At 41.5% G+C, this 27173-nt stretch overlaps 1 protein-coding gene across 17 annotated transcripts in view; it reads left to right on the top strand.

The window, feature by feature from the left end:
- The window catches only part of trol (terribly reduced optic lobes), a 137355-nt gene that overhangs the window by 76545 nt on the left and 33637 nt on the right, over positions 1–27173 (top strand). For 5 of the 17 annotated variants that reach the window (XM_064699080.1, XM_064699066.1, XM_064699068.1 and 2 more), the window contains 7 exons: positions 16443–16553; positions 17089–17211; positions 18537–18665; positions 19337–19861; positions 23768–23881; positions 24646–24807; positions 25301–25567. In XM_064699080.1, coding sequence (XP_064555150.1) covers positions 16443–16553; positions 17089–17211; positions 18537–18665; positions 19337–19861; positions 23768–23881; positions 24646–24807; positions 25301–25567 — 1431 coding nt within the window. Of the gene's footprint in view, positions 1–16442; positions 16554–17088; positions 17212–17813; positions 17946–18085; positions 18200–18536; positions 18702–19336; positions 19862–20898; positions 21084–21213; positions 21308–22195; positions 22367–22584; positions 22747–23006; positions 23140–23356; positions 23443–23558; positions 23562–23767; positions 23882–24645; positions 24808–25300; positions 25568–27173 lie in introns of all 17 variants that reach the window. The other 12 variants (XM_064699077.1, XM_064699081.1, XM_064699079.1 and 9 more) reach the window with 10 other exon arrangements.

Genomic DNA, 27173 nt, shown 5'->3' on the forward strand with positions numbered 1-27173 from the left:
ATAAAATGTTGAGCATCTTTTAGGCAGCAGATGCGACTACACAAAGGGTATATATATATATATATATATAAAATATATGCATTTATTCATAGATATATGCCAAGTATGAAGATGCTTTCCTCTAATTAAAAGATATATAAAAGAGTTCTGAGTTAGTTTGTCCGTCTGTGTGAAACTATAAAAGCTAGAGACTTGAGTATATGTATATGTATATTCTTCAAACCGATACGCAGAACGTGCCTGGAATTTCTTTGTCAATATCTTTTCACGTCAAAAAATCAATAAATGTCGAGAATTTTATCGATGCTTCTGCTGGCAGCTTGGCTATGTGTGCAGGGTATCTGCAGGTCGTGCACTACCCCCCGCCCCCCCCACTCGAGCGATCTTGTTTTTCTTTTTCCATTTTTTGCTTGTTGTTTCTGTTTCTGGACGAGTTTACTGGGTTACTGCGTGCTGTGTGTCGCTCATTGAGGGCTGTGGATGCGGCATGCACGAGTTGATTTGATAGCAGCGATGATGCTGCCAACGCCCCCAACCGCCACACCCTGCACACCCCCTCACCCCCCTATAAATACCCCATACCAATTGCTAAATTACGCCAAGAATTTTAATCGAGCGTCAACGATAAATGACAAGCAGAGAGACGACGGCGTCGCAGCTGCGCAGAGATCGCTTAAGATGCACAGATAGGCAATCGAGAGTTGGGGCTAGACCAGTTGGTCACGAGGGCGGTGGGTGGGTGGCAGTGGCAAGCGGGGAGTGGGGAGTGGGGAGTCGGGAGACGGGAGTGGGGCTTGTGGGCAAACGTCTCAGTATGTCATATGTGTATGAACCGTTTTTGCCGTTTCGCAATTGCAATTTGTAATTGCAATTTGAATTGCCGGGCGTTTGGCCGCGACTTGACATCATCGCGGCGGCTGCTGCTGCTGCTGTTGCTGTTGCTGCTGATGCGGGTTGATGCTAATGCAAATGCCGCTGCTGCTGCAACGCGTGCCAATGCAAATGACATGCCCATGCCCGGTCCAAACCATCTTTCATCTCCGGCTGGAATCAAAGCCACAAAAGTGCCGCCGCCGTTTGGCTATAAAATTCTGAATGAATTTCATACAAATTATTTTGCGTGCGGCCAGAGGGGGAGGGGGGGGGAGAGAGGCGGGTCGGTGCACCATGAATGCATTCGAATGGACAAATGAATCTGAGTGTCAGTTGCAATTGAATTCGAAATTTGAATCCAAATGGGCGAAGAGTATAATAACTGCTTCTGGTTTGCTCCAATTGCATTGTGAATACAAATCGCATTCACAAATGTCAGCAATATATGCTTATTATGAATATTCATTTCTGATTCACTCGCATCTCAAATTATATTCGTTCACATTGGGCGCAGTACCTAGATTTATTTGAAGATGCCAGTGAATCAGCTGCAACATGCATGCGACAGCTGTTAGTCAGTTAACAGCTGTGGAGCTGTAGAGTCTGAGTAATGTGACCATGGAGGACAGGCGCAAGCACGTGACAGTCGCAAGAAAATTGGCAGAAAAGCGTGCCGTATAAATGATGTAATTATAATGTGAACATGGAGGACAGCTGACTGTTAAACGATTGTAAAGCATATGAAAAGTCATGTGTTTCGAGATAAGGGTATTCTTTTATTTATATTTGGTCTAAGCCAAAAGTAGCTAAAACCAAGCAGAAAAAGCCAGAAAAAACCAATATTGAAATGTAGAAATGTCTTGCTTGAGCTGGAGTTAGCCTATGCCAGGCATTCACGATTAACATATATATATATTTTTTAAATTATAAGTCTTGAGAGTCTGCAGCTCAAGTAATACTTTCCTACATATATACATATATATATACTTAGTATATTCCATAGACGGTATGCACAGCAATTAGATACCAAATTTTCTGGCTCTAGCTGAGATAATAGCCGGGTACGGCTAGGTTAATGGCTTTATAAGTATATGGAAAAGAGTGCCAAGATCTTAACTATTAAAAATATGATTGCTGAAACAGTTCAGAGAAACAAAGTCGGGCTAAAACGATTCTATATCAAATATATGTATATATTTTTATATATAGAGCTTATGGGGGAGTTTATAGTTCATCTGCTATCAAATTCTAATTCCAATTAACTGAGCAAATAAACGCATAAGCGAGCGCTTGGCAACACGAGCCAAGATAACTGACTGAAGCATGACTAATGCAGCCGCTTTCTCAGGGGCTTAAACTGGGCAGAGAATCATTTAAATTAGCTTAAAAAGAAAGAAAGAAGAAAAAAACAACAAGCTGATAAGACAAGCGAGTTGCAGTTGTAAGTATTTGTTGAAATGCACGCCTCGAGCTAAATGCTGTGCATGCTCACAGATTCATATTCGCATTCAGATTCATATTCATATAGTACTCGGCACTCGGTGCTGGGCCCAGTTGGGTCATTGTCATGACGACATTTGCTGAGATCATTTTAACGAGCCACTTGCCCGATTGCAGTCCACAAAAATGTATTCATGAATATTGCATCATAGCTGACATATGAATCATTTCAAGCTGGCTGCTGCTGCATTTGAATGTGGCCCGAACGGGGCGGGGAGGCTGTTGTCTGTTTGGGTCTGTTTGGGGCTGGCATATTGTGTGAGTCGAACCATACACGGTGCAAAAAAAAAATTGAGAAGGCAGGCCTAAAGACAACAAGACAACCCAAAGTTCTTCCCTTGCAAAGCAAGCTAAATGTTCTTAAATCAAGTACAATTCGTGCTTAATTTCAGTTAAGCTCGAAATGCGCATACAATTTGTGTAAGAAGAAAGCTATGGAATCGAGCAAAAGCAAAAGCTATTCAAAATCTAGAAAAATCTTAGTTTGTTTCAATTTTCAAGCGACTTAAAACAAGTTTGTCTGTGCTTGAACGTTGCTGTCAGGCAAAAGTGAGCAAAAAAGACACAAATCATTTCTCATTTCACAGCTGCAGTCAACGACTGCGTTTAAGCAAGAGCTTGTTTTAAGTTTTTTCGCACTTTAAATAAGAATTTTACGCTTAAAGCCAGCAATTTTTGTCCAAGCTTACTTTCCAGACGGAACTTACCTTATTCCAGTTGATTTTGAATCTAGTCTTTTCCGCTCATTCTTAAATTTAAAATAAGTTTAGGGAATGTTAAAATGTTTTTAGTCTTAAAACAAGACTTATCAGACTTTGCAGATAGACCAGCGATTATCTTCTCTTCACATCAAACCAAACATGCTCTGCCACGCCCAACGCGAACGACTATATCTTTCATAGTTTTCCAGCGAGAATAATCTAATTTGGAATGAAGACCAATTTATGAGCAGCTGCTCCAAAAATTGCTGCCAATATATGCTCAGCATGCCGAACATTTGATACCCTTTGCCTTACGGCTTTGCAGATATGTGAGAAGAGAGAAGCTCGCAAATGCTCAGTTTGATGAAAACATCTTGGAAAACAGAATATTTTGCCGGACAACAAGTCAACTTTCTATCGCTTCTTCCCATAGAGCTATATAATATAGTAGTGCGATCGTGATAAGATTTCGCTTATATATATTGGAAGCATAGTTTAAAGATTATAGATGCCGAGTTTGGTCAAGATATCTTGATAAACAAAGAAGTATTCCATACTAGAACTTACTTTTCGACCGATCGTTGCTATGGCAGCTATATGATATAGCACTCCGATCCGGCCGATTCCGCCATACTATGTACTACCTGCAGTATGTACTACCTACAGTAAGACGGATCAATGCAAAGTTTCAAGACGTTAGACAGACGGACGGACGGACTTGGCTATATAAACTCGGCTGTTGGTCTAGCTCATCTGATCTAGAAGATATATGCTCTATGGGCTCGGCGATGTCTCCTGCTATGCGTTACACATTTCATCACAAAACCATAATACCCTCTGCCAGAGTATACAAACGGGCAATCTTAATAAATTTCGGCTGTTTTAAGCTTTTTATTGAACGAGCGAGCATTGTTCCCGGCTGTTTCTCTCGGTGTATGTCAGGCGGCGGTTGGCAATAGAAATTTGCGGTCGAAGGCCCAACAAATATTTGGCCACAAATTGTTATTATGATTGTTGTTGCTGTTGCTGTTGTTGTTGTTGTTGTTGTTGCCATTGCGTGCAGCGCGCGTCATTCGCGATGATTAATGACAATTTTCCGGACGTAGCCGTGTCCATGTCCGTGTGATTCTGATTGTTCAGCCTTCTCACTTCCACAGGCTATCTTCCGCGCTTCCTCTCTCTCTCTCACTTTCACTCTCTCTTTCTCTGCCCATCTCTCTCTGTCCGTGCTGCTATCTTTTTGGACGTCTCTGTGGCCGATAACATTTAATTGCTCTGCGATATATCACAAGATAGCGCAACACATGAGCGTGCGATGGGGTTAAGGGATGGGGGGGGGGGGGGGGGGAGGGGGTGGTTTGTTTGGCCTTAAGACTCGAAATGAAATAAAATACATAAAGATGAGCATATATGTATGTGGCATAGTATATACCATATAAAGTATATCAATATTTGCATTGCTGCACTTTTTTTTTGTCAGCAGCTTTAAAAGAAGCCAAATGCGGCTGTGCGCGACCAGCCGATACCCTGTATTTTGTGCAGCGGTGCTTGACCGCTTTGACTCACATTATGGTATTCGATTTTGTGACTGACCAAAAGGTGAAATATTCCAGGGCAGTCTACACATTAAATTTGGCTCTTGTAAGCTGTGAGATATGCTGATAGAAACACAAATTTCGATAGCGATATTTATCGATTTTATGCTAACAGGTGCGAGTTATCGATTATTCTCAATAAACTTGATCTTCGCGGCCAATTGAAGAAGCTCAGCTCCCAATCTAAAGTCTCTTCAAGTCTCTAGCTCGTATTTTATTTATTTACACAGCCAAATCAAAGTGGAGACTCTTGCTGATCATGAATATATATACATATATGTGCTTTAAGGGCTTGCAGCTGCCTCCTGCTGCCTGTTACATGCATTTTTACCCATTTGCGGTGCGCACAGGGTATAAATATTTCATTTTCCCCTGCAAATTGATAAATAATTCAGATAGAGCCTGTCGCACATTTCTTTGCCATATTTAAGCACTGCAAATTTAATATTGATTCGAAGAAGACTTTTTTTTTTTTTGAAGTCCCATCTATAATTGACAAAGGGTATACAAAATCACGCATACGCCGCGGTTGACAAAGGCCAAAGGCTGTGAGTGTGTTTGTGTGTGTGTGTGTGTGTGTGTGTGTGACTGAGTTTATTAGTGCGCGCACATTTGGCCAATTCCAGAGCACACGGCATTAATTGTGGTTGTTGTTGTTCGCCGCTGTTGCTGCCGCCGGTTGCTGGTTTAGGGGCAACCGCAAAACTATTTAAGAAAGTTGGCTGAAAAAAAAAAAATACAACAAAAAATATATATAAATGGTAACTTGGGCTGGCTTGTTGGTGCCAGGCACACGCTGACACTTTTACCTTTTGCCAACGCAGCGTGGCAGGGGGCACGGGGGGCGTGGCTGACAGAAGGGCATGGCGACGACAACAGCAAAATGAAGAAGAAGAAGAAGAAGTAACGATTTGCAGTTGCAAGCGACGACAATTCTTTTGTTTAACGTGGGCAGCAATCGAGCAGCAAATGACAATTATTTGCCTTGCGGTTAGCTGCAACTGGACTGTTGTCTCTGTGGCAGGCTCTGGCTGCCTGCCAGTTGGCGGACGGCGGACGGCGGGTTGTGGCTTGATGGGAGTGGAGACAAGGGGGGGGGGGGGGGGGCGGTTTAGACCTGGCCACAATGATAAATTTATTTAATTTGCCATAAATTGCTCAAGTAACTAAGACGACGCACGCAATATCGTGGCAGCAACAGCTCCAACCACTACACAACCACAGAAAACACACACACACACACACACACACACACACACACAAAGCTGGGGCACGCTTTGGCCAGGCAAAAGTTTTTTGTTCTATGCAAAACAAGGCACAGAAATTAACGTTTGTCACATTGCGCAGGGAATGCGACAAATCAGTGGCAACAACTTGCTAACTTTTCGAGCGGGTTGGGGGATACCACTGATAACTGGGGGGTGGGGGGGTAGGCAGCCCAGAAGTAGTCAGACAGGCAGACAGACAGACACACAGTATGTCTTCACACACACGAACACACACACACACACACACACACACGCGAGCGTCAAACAATTTCATTGATTTTGTTGTGGCAGACGAGTCGAAAGCCCAAAAGCGAAGACACAGCAAAACCGCAGAGTATGCCCGACTATCAGATATAGCCTGTTAACGAAATTTCGTAGCTTTCTTATTTTCATTTCGCATTCTTAAGATAAGTTTTCAAATTGGCTACTTCCTCTGCTCTGTACGTTTATAGAGATTCAAAGCTGAAGATTTAAGCCAGGGGATTCGAACTCGGGTTTTCGAACTCGGGTATTCGAGCTCGGGTTGTCTGAACCAGGGGATGTGAACTAGGGGGCTCGCAGTAAGATATATTGACCGGGGGATTCGGAATTTAGATCGAAAGGAAGCGAAGCCGCGGATTCGAGTTCAGGGGTTCTAAGCCGGGAATTCGAACTCGTGCAACCGAACTTTGGGATTCGCGGTTGGAGATTTCGACTCGGAGATTATAGCTGGAGGATTCGAGCGGAAATTATAACCTGGGGCTTCGAGCCAGGAAATTCCAGTCAAGGGATTCGAGCTTAGGGATTGGAGATTGAGGATTCGAATTCGCAGATTCGAACTCAGGGACTCGAACCTGGGTGTTCCTGCTTGGGAATCCGAGCCCGGGCGATGAATCGGGAAATTCGAGCTTGGGGTTTTAAACTCTAGGATTCCAACTCGGGAAATTAAACTCTGGGATTCGAGCTTTGGCATTAGAATCCGAAATTCTAACTCAGAGAATTGGAACGAGTCCGGAGATTCAATTCCAGTAATTCGAATTATGATGATTGAGAGCATATAAACTATCTACCTTAGCTATTCCCTACTATGGTCTTCGCCATAGTTAACACGACGAATACATACCCTGCAGGAAACTTCGAACCCTTTTTTGCATGAAAGAATAGCTGCCATGTATCTGTATCTTACCTCTATCTGTTTATTAACATTGCCACAAGCACATAATGCCCACTGGCAACGCTTTGCCGAGTACAGGGTATCTGCTTTGAACATTGGAGTTGTGGAATTTGGCCAACAAGTTGGCAGTTGCCACTGATATCGACGCTGCCTTACAAGTATTTATGCAATGTTTACATTGTGTGCTTAATGCCTATGTCCTGTGCTACTATGCGACCTGCCCATGCCCATCCCCGTCCCCAGCCCGGACAGTGCGCCCCTGCGCAAACAGCGCCACATGCGAAGGGGCACTTAAAACTGCAGACGCCACATAATTGTCGCCCCTGCAGCTGCAACACACACACACACACACACACAGGCACACAGAGACACAACTGACAACTGTCGCAGCAGCTGCTACTACTTTTTGACACGGTTACCCCCCCCCTCTACCTGAGTATCTGTGTGTGTGTGTGTGTGTGTGTGTGTGTGTGTGTGTGTGCGGCACGGCGCATCAACCGTCGGTGCAACCAGGCCAAACTTTTGGCCCCGAATGCCCGCCGGCTAATGACTCATTAAATAACGCGCTTGCGGCTGCAACCGCCTACAAGGGGCATGGTCTGCTTACAGAGCCCACCTACACACACACACACACACACACAGAGAGAGCAGGCATTGTGTGCGTGCATATTCATGAGCTAAGCGACGTGAGGAGCTTCGTGTTAAGCTGCCATTTTGACGTTGCCTGCCAGTGTTTACACAGCAAAAAACCAAAGAAAGAGAACGGCAGAGGGAGAGGAAGAGGAAGAACGAGTGCACTTGAATGACAATGAGTATGAGCATGAGTATAATTATGAATATGAATATGACAATCAATCAAGCGAGCGTCAGTCGAACTCAGCTTGAAATTCGTTTGCTTAAACCAAACGAAGACGACGAACGACAGTCACGACAGCAGACACTTGACATGCATCCTGTGGCAAGTGGCAAGTGGCAAGCATAAAATGGCTGCCACACTGGGCTCGTCTACATTTCGAGCTTATTTCAAATTATGAATTTAACTACTCATTTGCCAAATGAGTGAATGAGTGATTCCATTTTGTTGCCCCAACATTGTCAGTACTCGTTAGTATTTATGACTGAATACGCATTAAGTACTCATGGGCATAAATCATGTGAATACATTCAAACAAATGCGAATACGAATCAATTTCAATCACTCAGGAAAATACTTTAATTTTTTTCCATTATTTTATTGTGTTGTACTGTGAGGAATTATGCATTTATTCAATTTATTCACAGTACTTACTCATAATTATTCGATTATATGTGAATTTGACACGTTTTATTGCTAACAAACTTTGTGAATTGAAAACCTTTAGGGAGCATAAGCTATGCAATTTTCGCTGTTTTGTTTAACGGTTAGAACCAGCTTGCTTCCTTTCGTAGGTTCGATTTGTCAACCTGGCTTTTCACATTCATGAATGAATCTTAATCTTTAATCTTACATCCTCATATATTTGGCTGGCTTTTCCCATGAGCCCAGATTTTTGTTTAATTCCTTAACGCTTACATATGTAGTTTTAAAACCTAAACAGATTTTAGATAAAAGTAACTAGCAAAATCATAAAACTAACGGTTAGAACCAGCTTGCAGCCTTGCCGATTCGATTCATCAGTCTGGCCTTTCCCATCCATGAGCACAGAGTTTGGTTAAATATTAGTCCCTTATTTATATTCAAAACCTTAACAGATTTAAGTCAAAGCTTTAACTAAGAAGAGCAATTAAATTAACGGTTAGAACCAGCTTGCTGCCTTGTAGACTTAAATCTTTTGTTCCTCCTTGCTTTTTTAGTTTTTAATTAAATGAATAAATAGAAATTCCCAATACTATGAACGTTTCTCGTTTCGCTAGTGCAACATATTGACAGCCAGTTTAACTAACTGTTAAATATTATAAAAGGCAATCTTCCTTGCGACTATGCAATTCTTTATATTACTGCTGGAGCTGCGTGCAGTTTCTTTTTATATGTTCCCAATTCTTTAAATATCTTGAACGTCTATAGATTGTTTCATTTATTAAATTAATATTTATGAGATTAGTTAAAAATCGATTAAACTATTTAGAAAAGGTTTTAATTTATTTCACTTCCCTGCAGCACAAGTTTCTGCATTTGATTCTGTTAAGAGCTCGGAGACTATAGTTTTGGGCCTGTGGGGAAATTATGAGGCAATAGTTTTTGATGAGCTGATTGAGAAAGTAGAAGGAAAGGGGGGGGGGGGGGCAAGGGGCTAATGCTGCCGGTCTGTTCAATTTCCGATGAACGTTTGGAATATGCTGTAATTACTCACACGGCCATCAAGATACTCGAGCAGACGTCACACAATTACAGTTACATGTACAGTTAGCTTTTACAATTTACCGTTACATTTACAGCTACATTTACAGTTTTGGCTGCGGCTGCTTGTTCCGCAACAAAAATATTGCGTATACGCGACGTGCAACGCACGGAAATCGATTATAGACCTGACGGCAAAATGTTTATCGCTTATAGTTTTTTGCTTAATTAAAGCAACATTTTGTTGGCTGGGTTGAGGCGTGGCAGGGCGGGTCGAAGCGTGGCACGGGGCTGACTAATAACTCATTTGCATGGCTCGACAAAACTTGTCAGTTGGCGTGGCCGCCTTTAAATGTCGATGGAAGACGCGCAAAGCGTGTTTTAAAGCGCGTCAAGGACATTTTCTATACCCTGCATGCTGAAAGAAGGGCGGGGGGGGGGGGCTGGTTGGTTTGTAGGGTTGGGGAATGTTTCGCGTCTATTGTGTGCACTTTGCGGCAAATAAGTGAGTTAATGAGTCGATCAGCGCAGACTGAAAGCACGGCAAAGTGGTTGAGTGGGGGAGCTGCGCTAACGAGCAATAATCAAATCAAAATACTTTTTATTATTACCAAATGACAACAGCAACAACAAATACAGCAAATTGTTAAGCTGCTAAAAAACGCTTTTAAACGACAGCAACAACAATTCACACACACACAAACGCACTCACTGTGGATTCTGCTGTCAATGTTGATGTGACTACTACAAGCATTCTTTTAAATACCCTGTAAACATTTAACAGGAAAAAACAGCATGCAGTACAATAAGTTGACAGAGATTATAAAAAAAATATGAATAGATAATATTTTATTATTGAAAATGAGTGGAAAATGTCATACAAATGTTCTATCACTAATTTTCCACTGTGGCAGGTGGAATTATTTAAAACTCCATATTGGCGCTAGTCAATCAGAGGATACGGACAGTAATTTCGTCAAGACTTCATATTGGGGCCAATCAGTCAGTCAATCAGTGGCTCAGGGCAACTATACAAAAGCTTTCCACTAATTTTCCACGGTAATGGGTGAAATTAAGACACCATTTTGCCGTGAACTGAAAAGTTTAGCTTCCTTTTACGGCTTGCGCTTTGATTACCAATAAGTCAATAAGACAGTCAATTAGTCAGTAAATCAGTCAGTCAATCAGGCAGTCAATCAGACAGTCAATCAGTGAGTCACAACAGAGACTTTTATATATAACTAACTACGTCTTTGGCGAGCGACCACTGTATAAAATGCTTTTAGAATCGCTTTACAGGATAACTCGCGAGTCGTTATATATGTATATTTAAACATTTTTTTGTTGTATGTTGTGTTTGTCTACCCATTGAAATGGGGTTAAAAGGATATACTGATTTAGTGCAAACAGAGATGAAACGCCATGAAATATATAAGTATATTCTTGATCTGGACGACGAGCTGAGTCGATCTGGAAAACTATAAGAGCCAAAAGAAGAAGCACAGCCGTTGTGTGTCTCTGTGTGTGTGTGTATGGAAGGCAGCTGGCATGCTTCTAAAGGCAGCTTGGCACTGAGTTGAGGGTATTTGCTAGTCGGGCATTCTTAGTTGGTATTTTTTTTTTTTTTTGAATTTTCATTTTGTTATACTCGATGCCGCAAAGTGAAAATGTTGCTAGCACGCCCCCCTCGCCCGCCCGCCCCTTGTCTCCTGTCAGCTGCAGCTAGCCCGCAAGCTTCACTAGCGTTCCCCATAAGACCGTAACGCCAACATCCAGACAGCCAGACATCCCGGCAGCCGGGTAACCGTGCATCCAGGCATACATGACTCGCACCACCCGCCCCACCACCCCTCGCAGCAACAGCAGCAACAGCAGCGGCGGCAGCGGCAGCGGCAACTCGTGCCACACTCAACTTTGCTTGTTTTGCGGTTTTGGCTTCTGCGCTTTTGCGTTTTCCATGCGCCGCGTATCAATTATCGTCTCGAATTTAGTGCCTGCCTGCGTGTGTGTGCGTGTGTGTGTCTGTCTTTTTGATTTTCTTTTCTTTTTTCGTTGCATACTTGCAGGCGGCTCGTTTTAAGTTCAAGTGCAAATGAGTGCAGGAGCTGGCAACGAGCTGCTGGTCATTCATTCACTCATTCACGCATTCGAAACACTCGCATGCACTCAATTCATTCACTTGTGCGCTGCTGTGCGCCTGCTGACAAGGCTCTCATTTCAGCAGACAGAGAGACAGAGAGAGAGCGTAGCAGAGAGAAACTGAGGAAAGCAGCGAGCGAAATTCCACACGGCCATTTGACACTTGAACCAGTTTTTGTGGCTGCTGCTCCTCTCTCTCTGCGTGTGTGTGTGTGTGTGTGTGTGCGTAAGTAACTGCAACTGTGATTTGAATGCGACTGCTGCCAATTGCTGTTTGCCTGTTGCTTCTCGCCCAATTTGTGAGATGCTTTTTTTTATCCTTTGCTTTTCCATCTTGTTTTATTTTATTTTATTTTTTATTTATATATCGGGTTTTTTTTTGTTTTTGTTGTTTTTGGGTGGGTTTTGGGCGGATTATAAATGCTGCACGTAATTTGTTTACCTGTGTCCTGAGCATCAAACGAGCCGGCAAATGGCTTACCAGCTGCCCCTCTGCTGCCTTCCCCGCTCCCCACGACGCCCCTTTTCTCTGTCTGAGGCTTGCACATAATTGGAAGCCTTTCTTTAAAATACCCTGTCTGCATGGGCACGACAAAAGAGGCTAGCATACGATTGGGCATTGGCTTTGCTACAGGCGGACATATCTGTACTCTGAGCTGTCTATATGATGTGTATCTCAGTCTTTAGATAGATATATAGATAAATGAATATATAGATATATAGATTGATCAATATATCTATTGATATATAGATAGATAGACAGCAGGCAGATAGATAGATAGTGGAAAGATAGATAGATATATAGATTGATTAATATATAGATAGATAAACAGGTTGTTAGATAGATAGATAGATCGATGGATAAATAAATAGATTGATTGATTGATTGAATTATAGATAGATAGAAGGATATATAGATGGATATATTAATATATATAGATAGATGGAGAGATTGATAGATTGATAGATTAATAGATAGATAGATGAATGGAGGGATTGAAATATAGATAGATTGATGTATAGATAGATGGATAGATAGAAAGTCTCTATATCTTTAATCTCTATAATCAGAGATATACCCAAGCATATATTAATTTATCTTTCTATTCGTCCATTTATCTATTTATTTGTAACATCTTGTTGCTTATTTAACTAATAATGTCGTTTATTTATCTTCCTTTCCATCTTTTAATACATTTAATTAATGATCCATATATATATATATATAAGGAAATGTATCTATTTAGGTAGAGATATATTATTATTTATCTTAATTTTGTATCTATCTTCATTATGCATTTATCTATCGGACTGTCTGCACGTATAGTTTTATCTATATTCTCCAATTGTTTTGAGCATCTATTTCACATCCAACTATTTACCTTCATAGTTAGCTAAACACAGGGTATTTTGTAGTCGAGCACTCTGGACCACAGGCAGCTCCTGTTGCCTGTTTCTTTTGGCTATTTGCCATATATTTTTTTTATATATTTTTTTTGCTCGGTTTGATGAGTTTGGCAGCCAAATCCGGCAGCTGCCATATGTTGGCCATTATTGAATCTTTAATGTCAATAAGCAAAAGCTATGTTGCTTCTCTCTGTCTGCACCTTTGTGCCTGCCACTTGCCACCTGCCACATGGCGCTTGCCACGCCTCTCGCCGCTTTCTTGGCCTGCAAATTGAGTTGCATGCTTTGAGGCGCAAACGGAATTGTCAAAGCGCATTCTCGGGCCTGGTAGGCGTGGCAGGGCGCGGAGGAGTGCCAATTGCGCCATAGACAAACTTCGCAATAATAATAAGAAAACGCTTTTGGCAGCTTCGTGTTGCAAATTGCGAGCAGCAAAGCAAAAGAACAAAAAACAAAAACCAGAAGCAAAACTTTAGCGATTTGTGAGCGCCCAAAAAGTAGTTAAAGTTGGCGCTGCAGTTAACCACGACGACGACAATTGTTGATTTATGGCGGCCAATGGCCCCAATAAACCCTAAAAACCAAAAAGAAAAAAAACGAAAAAAAAAATCGCCTCAAGCCTAAATCCGCAAGCCAATGCGAAGCCTCACCTGAAGCCAGCTGAAGGCATTTGCATTAATTGAATGCGCCAAGGCAATCAGATGGCAAAGGCAAAAGAAGAACAAGCAGAAGTAAACATTTCCAAAACAAATACACAAATATGTTAAGCCAAAAAGCAAACAAGATTGCGCTGCCTGACCAGGAGATGCCCTGCATCCAGCGCCGGGCTGGCATTGCAAACACTCGAGTCCTCTTCTTGATCTGAAGTCCGATCTTGCCAAAATATGGCAAAGAAATATGTCATATATGGACATACAACAAAGCGCAAGGCTGTAGCTTTAAAGTAGAGATATTTTTCCAATTTTCTAAATCGATATTATTAAAATGGGAGCAGATGTTGAAACAAAGTAAAAACTGACGTGGCATTATCAAGTCTCCCGCACTTTTATACGAGAGCTGCGAGATGACGCGACATTTCGTCTTTTCACATAGATTAGGAATATATATATATGCTCTATGGGATGGGAAATGTCTACTTCGATGTCTCCTTCGATATATTTCGTGCCAAAGCCAAACAACCCTACACAAGGGCATAAAAGTGAATGCATTTACAGATGATTTAAGTTAAAAATTACATCTGCCGCACATTTATTGTTATTTATTATTTAAAATTGTCTACTAAATACAACAAGTAAGAGTGCTCAAGTGGGGAGTGCCCGACTAGGCGATACCCCGAACCTTTTTCTATAAGATTAAATATATTTGATTTGTATATATTTTTGTAGAAAATTCATGTCAACTTTGGTGACTCTTGCTCTTAATACCTAGAGATTTACTCAAAAAAAAGGAAATCGATTATTATCGATTGCTTGAAAACGGGCAAGCTATCGATTATGGGAAACAAACTCGTACAGCGCGGGCAAGAGGAGGACCTTAGTTTAATTTCAAGTTTCTAGCTCCTATAGATTCTGAGATCGACGCGATTATACATACAGACGGACGGACGGACGGAAAGACAGACGGAAAGACATATTAGGGCATATCTATACCGACTCGACTAATGACTCGACAAATAGAGTCAACACAGATATTCCGATCAGGAATATTTAAACTTATTGGGCTCGGAAATGCTTCCTTCTGCCCGCTACATACATTTGCACAAATACATTATAGCCTTTTTAGCCATTTTCAATGATCCATGTCCAGCTTTCAACTCTTTTTAGTGGCTGGATTGATCAGTTGAAATACTTAATTTAATTAGGTCTTATTTAAGGCTATAAATAGCTTTGATTTATATAGATTTTTAGATGCATCCCCTAAAAGTATGCAACGGATATTTAAGCTATTTAATTTGAACTATTTTCTATTCCCTTTGACATTTTGGTGTGGACAAAGTATCTGTTGCATATTAAATGCCCGCTAATTGTTGCTATAATCTGCAAATTATATATACTTAAATATATATATTTATACGTATATATATACATATATATGTCTATTTTCTGTTATTTTTTTGGCTTGAGGCAGCTGAAAGCTGGCTCTGATTACACTTGAGCCAAGTGACACGCCCCCAGTTTTTGGCGTGCGCCTCTTGTCTTTGCTTTTAATTAGCCGCTGCTCTCTGTTGTTACACAGCCACTCCCCCACCCCCCCCACCGCCCCTCCCCCCATCCTCGCCAACCACCCTTGAACTCCTTCTGTGCGTTTTTTTTTTGTCGCCCCCGCCCTTTGGCTAAACTTCTCGCTCTCTTGTAATCAAATCCGCGTTGCTTGCCACTTTGTGTTGCAAAGGCAACAACAGGCGGCAGAAGATGAATGAAAAGTGTGAAAAATATTTGTGAAAATGCTTAAGTTGACTGGAATTTAAGGCGTCGTCCTGTCCAACAGCAACAACAACAGCCGTGGGCGGGGCAGGCACACAGAAGAAAAAAAAGGGTTCAAAAAGGCAAAAGCATGCACAGGAAACTGTGGCTAACGATGCTTTAGCAGAGCTGTAGCCGGAGCTGGAGGTGTGGCATGGTCGCTGTGTCGGTGCGAGTAGGTTGTCAGGCTTATCAACTTATCAACACACAACACTCAGACACACATACAACACACACATACAGCCAAAGACAGACACCTAACAAACTTTTGCTTTCAAGTTGGCAACTGACAAATTTGACGAAAAAGTGGGAAATGCTTGTTAAACTGCATCCGGTTGAGGGCTAATTGCAACATTGCCAGTCCAAAAATATATATATTTCCAAAATATACACCCATATATCAGCCACATAAAAGTGCTAAGCCGCCTAATACCCTGCAATTTAGTTGCAGCAAACAGAAATTTTATATAAAAACAAAAAATGCTGCTATTACAATTTATTTAGTTAGATCATATTTCTTATAAAATAAGTGCGTGTAGAACGCCTGAGCTTATATACGAAATTTGGCATATCCAATCCTCTATAGTCTCTGAGCTCAATGGGTTTGATATACATGCGAAAACAGCTGTGCGGATTACCGTGCAATTAAGTATGCTTCTGCAACTGACAAAAAAGGAAGCCACATACCAATGTTGACAGCAACTACTAATCGGACTAATACTCTCTGAGTTGAATGGGTGTGTTTGAAAAGTTCGAGAACTGTTCTGCGGATTACTTAAATACTAAGTATGCAACAGTAACAGATAAAAAGGAAGCCACATACCAAATTTTCCAGCAATCAGACCTATAATCCACGAGTTCGATGGGTTAATTCAAAAAGCTAAACCCTACAGATAGTATCGACTGTGTCATGCAACAGCACAACTTGTGTGCTAAACTTTTGTTGTTCAATCACTCATATTTACAGGGTATATATGTGTGTGTATGCATAAATCTAAACTCGAATACCTTTCTTGTGCCCTTTCAGATTGCAGTGCCAGCGAATATAGATGCCGCAATGGACAGTGCATTGAGGCTAGCAGGCTTTGCGACAATATCGTGGATTGTCCCGATGGCGAGGATGAGGGCGATGAATGCCGTAAGTTGAGAGAACTGAGAACAGATCTATTAAATGCCAAAAACCCTACACACACACACACACCTATATACACACACAAACACACACCCTAGACACACATATATGTATGTACGTATATTTTTGGTAGACGTTAGCCCAAAGTATTTTGGATACGTCTATGCGTAAACACTAAGTTTGACTAAGATGTTTAGCTGTAAGCCATTTAGATAGTCGATAATCGATAACCGCTGCCGATTGCCGATAACCGATAAACGTTACTGTAGCGGCAACCGGTCGTAGCCATTGTAATCTTCCCGTATTAGCCTAAGTATGCTTACGGTAACTGTCCCCATAAGCCACACCGATTAACCAAAGTTATTAACCACTAACCACTAACCAAATTATTTTTTTACTCTCTCTGCTTTCTCTCTCTCTCTCTCTCTCACTCACTACCGCCCGCCCGCTCGCGAATGGGGGCAACAACTAACACATAAATAAATATATAAAAAAAAACCCATTACCGTTATACGCCCAACGTTACTAACGCCCACATCAGCCGCCGCCTGCAGCGGCATGGAGTATCAATGTCGCGATGGCACCCGCTGCATCAGCGTCAGCCAGCAATGCGATGGCCACGCCGATTGCAACGATGCCGACGATGAGGAGCACTGCGATGGAAGTGAGTATCAATCGTTGCCGGACGTAGATCAATCAATCAATCAATTCATCAAATCAAAAAGAATGCATATATTTGCTGAGCACACAGATTCCAAAAGTTAAAGTCTTTAAAACTATTCACTCACTCTCACTTCCACTCTGTCTGTCTCTGCTGTCAATCATATTTGATTGAGACAGTTACTTAGCGCAGCCAACTTAGCATGCACATGATTTATATCTGGTGCTGCCATATGTCTGAAGCAGAGTATTTAGGTAGAGCAGTTTGTTGCTTAAAATAAAATATTTGTCAAGCAAGCTCAATCAATTAGCTTCTACGATGACTGTGCATTGTCCTTTTTAATGATTGACAGAGCTCTCTGTTCAAGACAAATTCAAACGGTGAATTAAATAAAAGATTGTTATCTCGTTTGATATGCTTCAATAGTATACAAATTTCTTTATGCTTTTGAGATCTAGTGTGTACATCAGCACACATGCATCAATCAATCAATGAATCAATCATTTGCATTATGCTCATTTCTTAACTATTTTGCTCTCCATCTCCCCACACACACTCTCTCTCTCTCTCCCTGTCTCTTTGCACTTTTTCGCCATGCTGCTCAGTTGTGCCAAAGCTGCGTTACACGTGCCCCAAGGGCAAATTCACCTGTCGCGATCTCAGCTGCATTTCGATTGTGCATCGCTGCGATGGACGCGCCGATTGTCCGCACGATCGCTCCGACGAGGAGGGTTGCCGTATGTCTTAACTCCTCCTTCTCTTTCATTTTGATATGTGCTGTACATGGCAAACTTTCTCTCTCCCTCTCTTCTTTCCACCTACCTTCCCCCTCCACCTCTCTCTCTCTCTCTCTCTCTTGCCCATTGCTCACATGCAGCCTGTCTGTACGACAAATGGCAATGCGACGATGGCACTTGCATTGTCAAGGAGATGCTCTGCAATGGCAACATCGATTGCCCCGAGGATATATCCGATGAGCGCTACTGCGAGGGTGAGTGTGTGTGCGTGTGTGTGTGTGAATGTTCGTGTTTGGCTGTTGTAGTTGCTCGAGAGTGTATGCACACTCGCAGGTAAGTTGGTCACGCGTATTGTCAACGCCCGTCAACGCTGTTACTGCTACCCTACTTTTTATCGCTACACAACACTGTCGTGCACTTTTCGATTTATGCCCTGTCAGCTGTCAGGCTACAGGCGAAGCCCCAGCGACGATTCCAATTCACTTCCTCGCAACACTCACCACATTTACAGCGCATCACTAACTCATTCATAGACATATCCATACCCATTGCCGACTATCGGTTATCGATAACACATTACACAACACTCAGGTGGCTACGATGCCGATGATCAGTGTCAGTTTACTGAGTTCCGCTGTGGGAACGGTGAGTGCATACCGATGCGTCAGGTGTGCGATAACATCTACGATTGTAACGATTACACAGACGAGCAAGACTGCGGTAAGTGCTCTGTCTCTGGCATTGTTATCGATAAGCGTCTCTGTTATGAAATAAGCTTCTATGTGTATTGCTTACTGCGGTTCTCTGTTTATATTTGGTAACTCTTGGTGACTGCTCAATCTTTACAGCGACTCTCTCAATATCTTCTCTTACACTCTTCCCTATGTGTATCGCTTCTTATTTCGATAGTTATTTATCGAATGCTTACGCGTCTTTGTGGTAGCTCTTATGCGTGTCAACTGCCAAAAATTATGATTTTTTACTTAACAAATTTACATTTTATTTCTCTTCTTTCCCAATTCGACCTGAACAAAAAAAAAATAAAACAAAAACAAAATCCGAAAAAATGTACCAAAATATGTGAACAAACTTGAACGTTTGTGGTTGTGGTTATCGAATGTCCAAAAACTAATCGATTAATTGCACGCTACAAAAACTACAATCCAACTCCCCGCAACTGGAAAAACATCAACATCAATTGGCTCAACTGCAAAATTTGCATGCTCAAACTTAACAAACGAAAAAAAAAATCGATAACGATATCCAATCCATCTTACAAATATCCCAATCCCATATCCATATATATCAACGGTTCTGCATGCGGTTACCACCCCAACATCCTACCCCGACCCCCAAAACCGATAACAACGAAAAATGTATGCGGCTCGCAGATTTGAACGATATCAACGAAGGGCCCGATAACGATAACGATTCCGATATCGTCGATAGAGATGGCATTATACGCAATTATGCAGACCATCACCGTCGGCGACCACCGCCGAAAATTGGCCGCGATAACGATAACAATATTCATATCGGCATGCACGAGCTCGATGCGAAAGAGTACGCAGTGTACTTTCCCCACGACCTATACGAAAAGTCAAGTCCCCAAAATCCGTGCGCCGCCAATCAATTCGAATGCGGGAACAAAGTCTGCATACCGCTCCACTTGCGCTGCGATGGCAGCTACCACTGCAACGATAAAAGCGACGAGGATAATTGCGATCGCTATAAGCGTCCCACAACCACCAGGCGACCCGTGACGGCCGCACCGACGCCCTATTACTGGGCAACGGTGCCGCCGGGCTCACTGGAGCGCCAGACAACAATAGCGACACAATCACCATACAAAGTAACAGAAGGCCCGCGTTCAACCACTAACCCAATACCAATAACAACGAGAGGAGTTCTAACGAGTAGGTGTCTTATGTCTAAAAGTAAAACAAAAAACCGTCTTACAGGTAGCGAGTAAGCAATGCTAGAAGCTTGGGTTTGAATTAACGAGTAACGTGCAGCGAGCAACGGGTTGTCATGCAGCACTAAATGTTTGGGAAAAATAAAAAACCGGCTAGCGAGTAAGCTGTTGTGCAATGCAAGTAACGAGTAGCGATAAGCGAGCAACGAGTTGCTAACAGCTAGTGACGAGTTGCTAACAGCGAGTGACGCGCAACGAGTTGCTAACAGCGAGTAATGAATGGCTCGCAGGAAGTAACGAATTTCTTGCAGCGAGTAGCGAGTTACTTGCAGCGCGTAACGAGTGACGAGTTGTTAGCAGCGAGTGACGAGTTGCTAGCAGCGAGTAACGAGCAACGAGTTGCTAACAGCGAGTAATGAATGGCTTGCAGGAAGTAACGAATTGCTTGCAGCGAGTAACGAGTTGCTTGCAGCACGTAACGAGTGACGAGTTGCTAACAGTCAGTAACGTGTAACTAGCTGCTATCAGCCAGTAATGAGTTGATAGCAGCGAGTAAAGAGTGACGAGTTGTTAGCAGCGAGTAAAGAGTGACGAGCTGCTGCGCTGCGCTCACCGTTTGGGTGCTGGTGTAATTCTTTAGCTAAGACGGGTTCCACAACAAAGTGCATGCCATGTTTGTGATTCTAGCATTGTACATTGAAATTTACTTAAACTAAGCTCACACACACACACACACACACAAACACACAAAAGCAATCAACTAGATATAAAGTAAAGCATTTAATTTAGCATTTAATGTTACGTTATTTTTAAATATTCCCCCACTATTTTTTTTTTTTTTAATTATAATCGCCACACACATACATACTCCCCTCTCTATCTCTCTCGCTCTCTTTCTCATGCACTCACTGTAACTCTCTTGTTTCTCTTTTTTTATGTTATTTATGTACCCGCTCGCTCGTATTATTAAAAATATGCCTTGCCAAACACCGACATCCACACAATATCAAAAAAAAAAAAACCAAACACCATTTATAGACAGCTCATCATCATCATCATCGTCATCGTCGTCATCATCATTGCCCAGCAATTGCCTCGAAAACATTGAATTCGCGTGCCACAATCGCGATTGCATTCCGATTGAGAGCGTCTGCGATGACATTCCCGACTGCCAAGAGCATGAGGATGAGGACTATGCACTTTGCAATTGCAGCAATGACAAGGTGAGTTCCATCCCTCACACACACACACACACACAGCTACACCCCCCCACACACACACACACATATACACAGACACAAACGTAGACACATACATACATCACATACATAAACAATACATGTGTTTTCTCAGTATAAATGTGTGCGCGGCGGCGGTTGCATTCCCAAAACCCAAGTCTGCGATGGCAAATCTCAGTGCCGCGATGGCAGCGATGAGAGCGCATGCCGTAAGTAGCAAACCACTGAATTTCTGCTTTACCAAGTCATGCATTTCCCATGTACGCACAATACCAACCCCCCCGACCCCCCATGGTCACACTCGCACCACAAGTCTGCCTATGCGAAACGAACTAATTGCCTAACTAACTAAACTTAACTTATATTTCTGTTGGGTATGGATATATCATAATATTAAATAATCTTACATTAGAGATGGACGCGTGTCGTGACACGACGCGTGAGCATCTGCTGCATTATGATAAAGGTCTTATTTAGCTAACATTACATATTAATTATCTATTGAAATATATTTATATATTATTTAACTATATTTATTGTTCCTAATTAATCTTATTAATTAATTAGATAAGCACAAATTTCTTATAGTATTTTATTTTTAATATTTTTTCTAGTATTTTTTGCACAACTTTAGCTTTATTTGGCGCTCGGTATTTTTGAGTTTTTAATTCCTAAGCATAACCAACTAAGTATTTATAATTTTGCCAAATATATGAATGCACCACAGCCACAAATTATGCCCGCCCCCAATTCCCTACCGCCCACAACCCGAAATCCCACGCCAACATTGTTGAAGAGTAAAAAACATACATACATATGTAGTTTTCATGCCGCTAACTGTACTTTCTTCTCTTCTTCTTTTTACGCTCCACGCTTTAATCTGCGCAAAAAAAAAAAAACAAAATAAAACCCAATATATATGCGATCTGAACTGTGTAAAATCGTCGTCTCTCTTTCGCTCTCTCACTGTCTCTGTCTCGCTCTCTGTGATTTATGCTCCATATTGAATACAACAACAACAACATCAAACACAACAAACAACAACCATCATACCGTCATACCGTCATACCATCATACAAATACGATCATGCCATCAGACTTTCATGCCAAATTCAATCTGAGCCGACCGATCATCGAATGCCAGACCTTCCAATACCAATGCGGGGACGGTAGCTGCATTTCCGGCTATAAGCGCTGCAATGGCATCACCGACTGCGCCGATGGCGCCGATGAGTACAACTGTCTGATCAATTACGAGACGAACTACGGTACTACTAAGAAACTAACCTCAAAAAAAAACAAAAAAAACAAAAAAAAAACCAAAACAAAATTAACTTGAAATATAGCCCGAAGGGTTGCCCACAATTTTGGAGCAAGGGAGTTTCCAAATAACTGACCGTTACATTTATACTTTATATATTTGTTTATTTTTTTTTTTCATCATCTTTGCATACACATTGTCCCATGTACAAATACGCATTTATAGACAGTGACTCAGACACAGACCCCGACAATGATCCATTGAATGAGTGCGATCTGTATTATTTTGAGTGTGACTTTGGCCAGTGCATACCCTTAGAGAAGAAGTGCGATGGCTATGCGGACTGTCAAGATGAAACCGATGAGCTCGATTGTCCGGCCTTTACAGGTAAACATACACTCACTCACACACACACATACACTCATATATGTCACACACACACACACACGCACACACACACTTGCAGCGAGGCTGTACTGTATATTGTGTTAAGAACTGCTTCGCTAACATTCCAAACACACACTCTGCTACTTGCCTAACACAGCTTTAGAGTGTACAGTTTGGTCCACTCTAATTTATGTTACTCACACACTCACACACACACACACACACTCACACACATAATCGTGATCATCATCATTTTGCAGAACATTGTCTAGAGCACGAGTTCGAGTGCGATGATTATTGCATACCACGCGATCAGCTGTGTAACGGTATTGTCAACTGCAACGATGGCAACGATGAGCGCAACTGTACTTCTTGTCGCAATGATGCCTATCTGTAAGAGACGTTCCAATATCGGCTGCCCAAGCAACAATATCGTTAGCCCTTCGCATTAAACCCTCTTTTATATATATTCTTTTATGCACACACAAACACACACACACACACAACAACTCATACGCACACAATTACACATGATCACCAACGTCTGCGTCACCATCATCAACATCATGAACATTATCGCTAATCGATAAACCTATCGCACAATCGCCAGCTGCAACACTGGCGATTGCATTGCCAGCCAGCTGCATTGCAATGGCATCGCTGACTGTACCGATGCCAGCGATGAGCGCAACTGTGGTAAGCACATAAACAAAACAAAACCAAAGAAAACCAATTACTAAGTTCTCTCAATACCCTACCTTACCCTACCTTGTATGCCCCATATTAGATATCCCCCAGCACTGCAACTGTAGCTCGTAGCCCGTAGAAGTAGCAACATTTATTTATCGTTTGAAAGTTCCTTATATTTTCTTGATCTCTGCCGCATTTGTAGTTTGTTTTTGTCTACTTAGTAATTTCGTAGTTTTTGCGCACTGCGATTACTTTATTTGTTGTTGTCGTTTTATTTTTTTTTAATATATTTTATACAATCTTTTCATTGGTTTATATTACAATTTTGAAGGCAGCGGCTGTACGCTTTATCAGATTGCCTGCAACGGCGCCTGCCTCGATTGGTCGCTGCGATGCGATGGTAAATTCGATTGCGACAATGGCATCGATGAGCGCGATTGTCCGGGTAACAATTACATACACATATATATATCTCTAGCTTCAATATTTACTTGCAACTATCTGCGCCGACTTTTCAATATACACTTCTAACCTTACGATTTCTGCCAATCGATAGCTATCGATAAATATTTATGCAGTGACAGCTCTTATTTGGCATTGCTTTAACACTTTGACATAGAGCACGTGCGATAACGTTTTGAATTTTTTACTTTTATCGACATTTTTTTGTTGCTATCGGCAACTATTCGAGCAGCTCTGCTGTGGCTAAGATTTTGCGTTCTGCTTGGACACTTAATTAGTTTAAAAAACGGGGTTTTTCCGATAACTTTTAACTAGTTGTTATCGATAACTTTCGCTTGCCTATCGATAACTTTTAGAATATTGTTGCTACATTTTGTTATATTCGCATTGCCCGCGTGTTTTTGAATATGGTTTCTATTTTTTGAGAACCATTTTTAAATAAAAATCGATAAATATCGATCACTTTTTTATAGCAGCTCTATTGGAACTCGCACTCGCACTCTTGCATTTACTTCACGCTCATCTTGCGCCTACTCACACTTCTCGCTTTCTCTTTTGCTATCTCTCTCTCTTTCTCTTTCTCTTTCTCCCTCTCTCTCTCTCTTTCTCTTTTATTCTGTTGCTCTCATAAGTCACAAACATTCTGCATAATTTGTTTAATGCTCATGCGTTTTTTTACGTTTGTTATTTTTTGTTGTTTTGTTTTAACAAACGTCACACGTCACACACACACACACACACACACAGCTGGCAACAACAATTTTAGAAACACAACCAGAATTAAAACCTGCCAACCGTATCAATGGCAATGCGCGAACTCTGAATGCATTAACGCCGATTTTTTGTGTGACAAACATGCCGATTGCACGGACGAATCGGATGAATTGCCGATTAATTGCTTGGGACAGGGTAACGATACACACGATTCCAATTCAAGTCACCCTCACACCCCACGCCCTCCCCTCTAACAACCATCACCAGTCAACTCTCCCAACGAACCAATCGAATTGCCGTCCAGTCCAAAAATTATCCAACAACCCACCCTATTTAGTTCTAAGTGCATAGCCGTAAGTTAAGTATCGATAGCAGCGATAACGATATATATGTCGCACAGGTTTGTATATGTCTATAAATTATTAACTAAGTGAGGTTGTGTTTGTACTTGAAAGCGCCGCTTTATTAATCTCAACTGCTGCCCATTTAACAAGCCGTTGCTCACTTTGTTCTCTTGTCTCTCTTTCTTGTTATGCTTAAAAATCGAACACGCATAATCGTTGATCGTTATCGGGATCGATAACGATACCACACACACTCACACCACACACAAACAATCATCAATATATATCGCATGCAACCGCAATCGCAATCGCAATCGCAATCGTAATCGCAATCGCAATAATAGCCACAAATCGGCTAACCGCCGATGACTGCCGCCGGGATCAATTCTTTTGCGATGAGTCGTGCTTCGATCGTTCGATATACTGCAACGGACATATCGATTGCACAGACCGCAGCGATGAGCGCGACTGCCATTTGCATACCACACGTCATCCATTGTACCAACCGCTGCCCTGTCCACAGCACACATGCCCCAGTGGCAGGTGCTACACGGAGAGCGAACGCTGCGATGGCCGTCGTCATTGCGAAGACAGCTCCGATGAGGCCAATTGTGAGTATTTCATTTTCAATCTTAACTCCAATCATTAACCACACACAAAATCTCGTTACTCATTAAGTTTCATAACGGGCTATGCACTACACTCAAAAAAACGGGGTACACAACAAAAGTGTGACCAAAACCAAGATCATTTTTATAGTATTTAGAAAGTTGGCTTAGGTTAGCGCGATTGATGAGGGGAGTTTGCTCGAGAACTGTCTCAGCTTGGTTTAATCCCAACTCTCAATAGATTGATAAAGGAAACACTGAGTTAGAATCCGAGGTTCATAAGGATTTGAATTAAGAGGAACTAAGCTCAAGATTAATGTTTATCGTTAGGTAAGGTTAGTTTAACGCACCTGTCGAGGACAGCTCTGTTTTATCCCAAATCTGAATAGATTGAAAAAGGTTACAATCCGAGGTTCATAAAGATATGTTGGATCCAAAACGGAATATAGCTTTGCATAGAAAAGAACTAAGAGCTCGGGGAATACGTTATAGATTCTCTATTCTCTAAATCACTTCAGAAAACAGTTTCAGCGAGAAGAAAAGTTGTAAATTCACGTAGCACCGTTTTTTGCTTCAAATATCAAGCACATTTAATTCTTAAATTTAGCTAGCAGGCAGCTTATATAACAGAATAAGCTAGATTGAAGCAGAAGTTCATATGCTTAGCTGCCATATATGTTAAACTCAGCAAAGTCGAGCCCTACATCTAAACTTCATCATATTGACATTATTGTATTAACATATCATAAAGCTGACATTGGCATATTCTTTCGCGAACTGAAAACAGTTCCTAAATGTACATCATCTTTATGTATTCTTTAACATACAATTTTCATCAAAATATTAACAATACTTCATACTAAAAAAAACCACTTCTTTCTAAGCTACAATCAACTTTACCTTTAAAAGCCCAATAGGCATTCTATTTAACATATGCTAGGGACTTACTTTTAATTCTTACTGTTAGGATATTTAAACTTCCAGAGCCAAAAGTTAAAAGATTTTAGCTTTAGTAGAAAAGGTTTTGGAACAGTTTTTGAATATTTGTTGATATCGTTATGAGTTTTTGTATGAAAACGAATAGAAGTGCTCCAGTTGCGGGGTGCCAGACTAGGAGATACCCTGTTTTACAGGTAAAGATATTCACATACAAGCACGCACGCCGGCTGTGCTTCTTCTTTCCTTTGCCCCACTCTGTGCATGGGAAAAGCATTCTAGATTAACTTCGGAGCTTAAGGTCCGATCATTATGAAATTTTCAGGGCTTCAAATAGGGAAAAAAATCTCGATATACTAGAATCTATACAACAAGTGCAGTTCAGGGAAACTCATTTGATATTAATCGATATTGTAATTACAGAAAATATATATATATTGGGCATTAATTATCTTTATTTACGATCTCTGTTGGGCAAAGAATATTTTTTTTATTTGCATTTCTTGTATGGCACAGGCACCTTGAGTTAGTTATCGATGGATGTAATCGTGTTGCTTAATGTGTTAAGTTGCTGATCTATGTTGTTCACTCTCTCTCTCACACACTCTCTCTCTCTCTTTCTCACACACTCACGCTCTCTTTTACTATCTCTTACTGTGTCACTGGCTTACAT

Source organism: Drosophila montana, unplaced genomic scaffold (assembly GCF_035044405.1).
Source record: "Drosophila montana isolate Dmon_TW-CO22-7 unplaced genomic scaffold, ASM3504440v1 contig_787_1, whole genome shotgun sequence".
Taxonomy (NCBI): domain Eukaryota; kingdom Metazoa; phylum Arthropoda; class Insecta; order Diptera; family Drosophilidae; genus Drosophila; species Drosophila montana.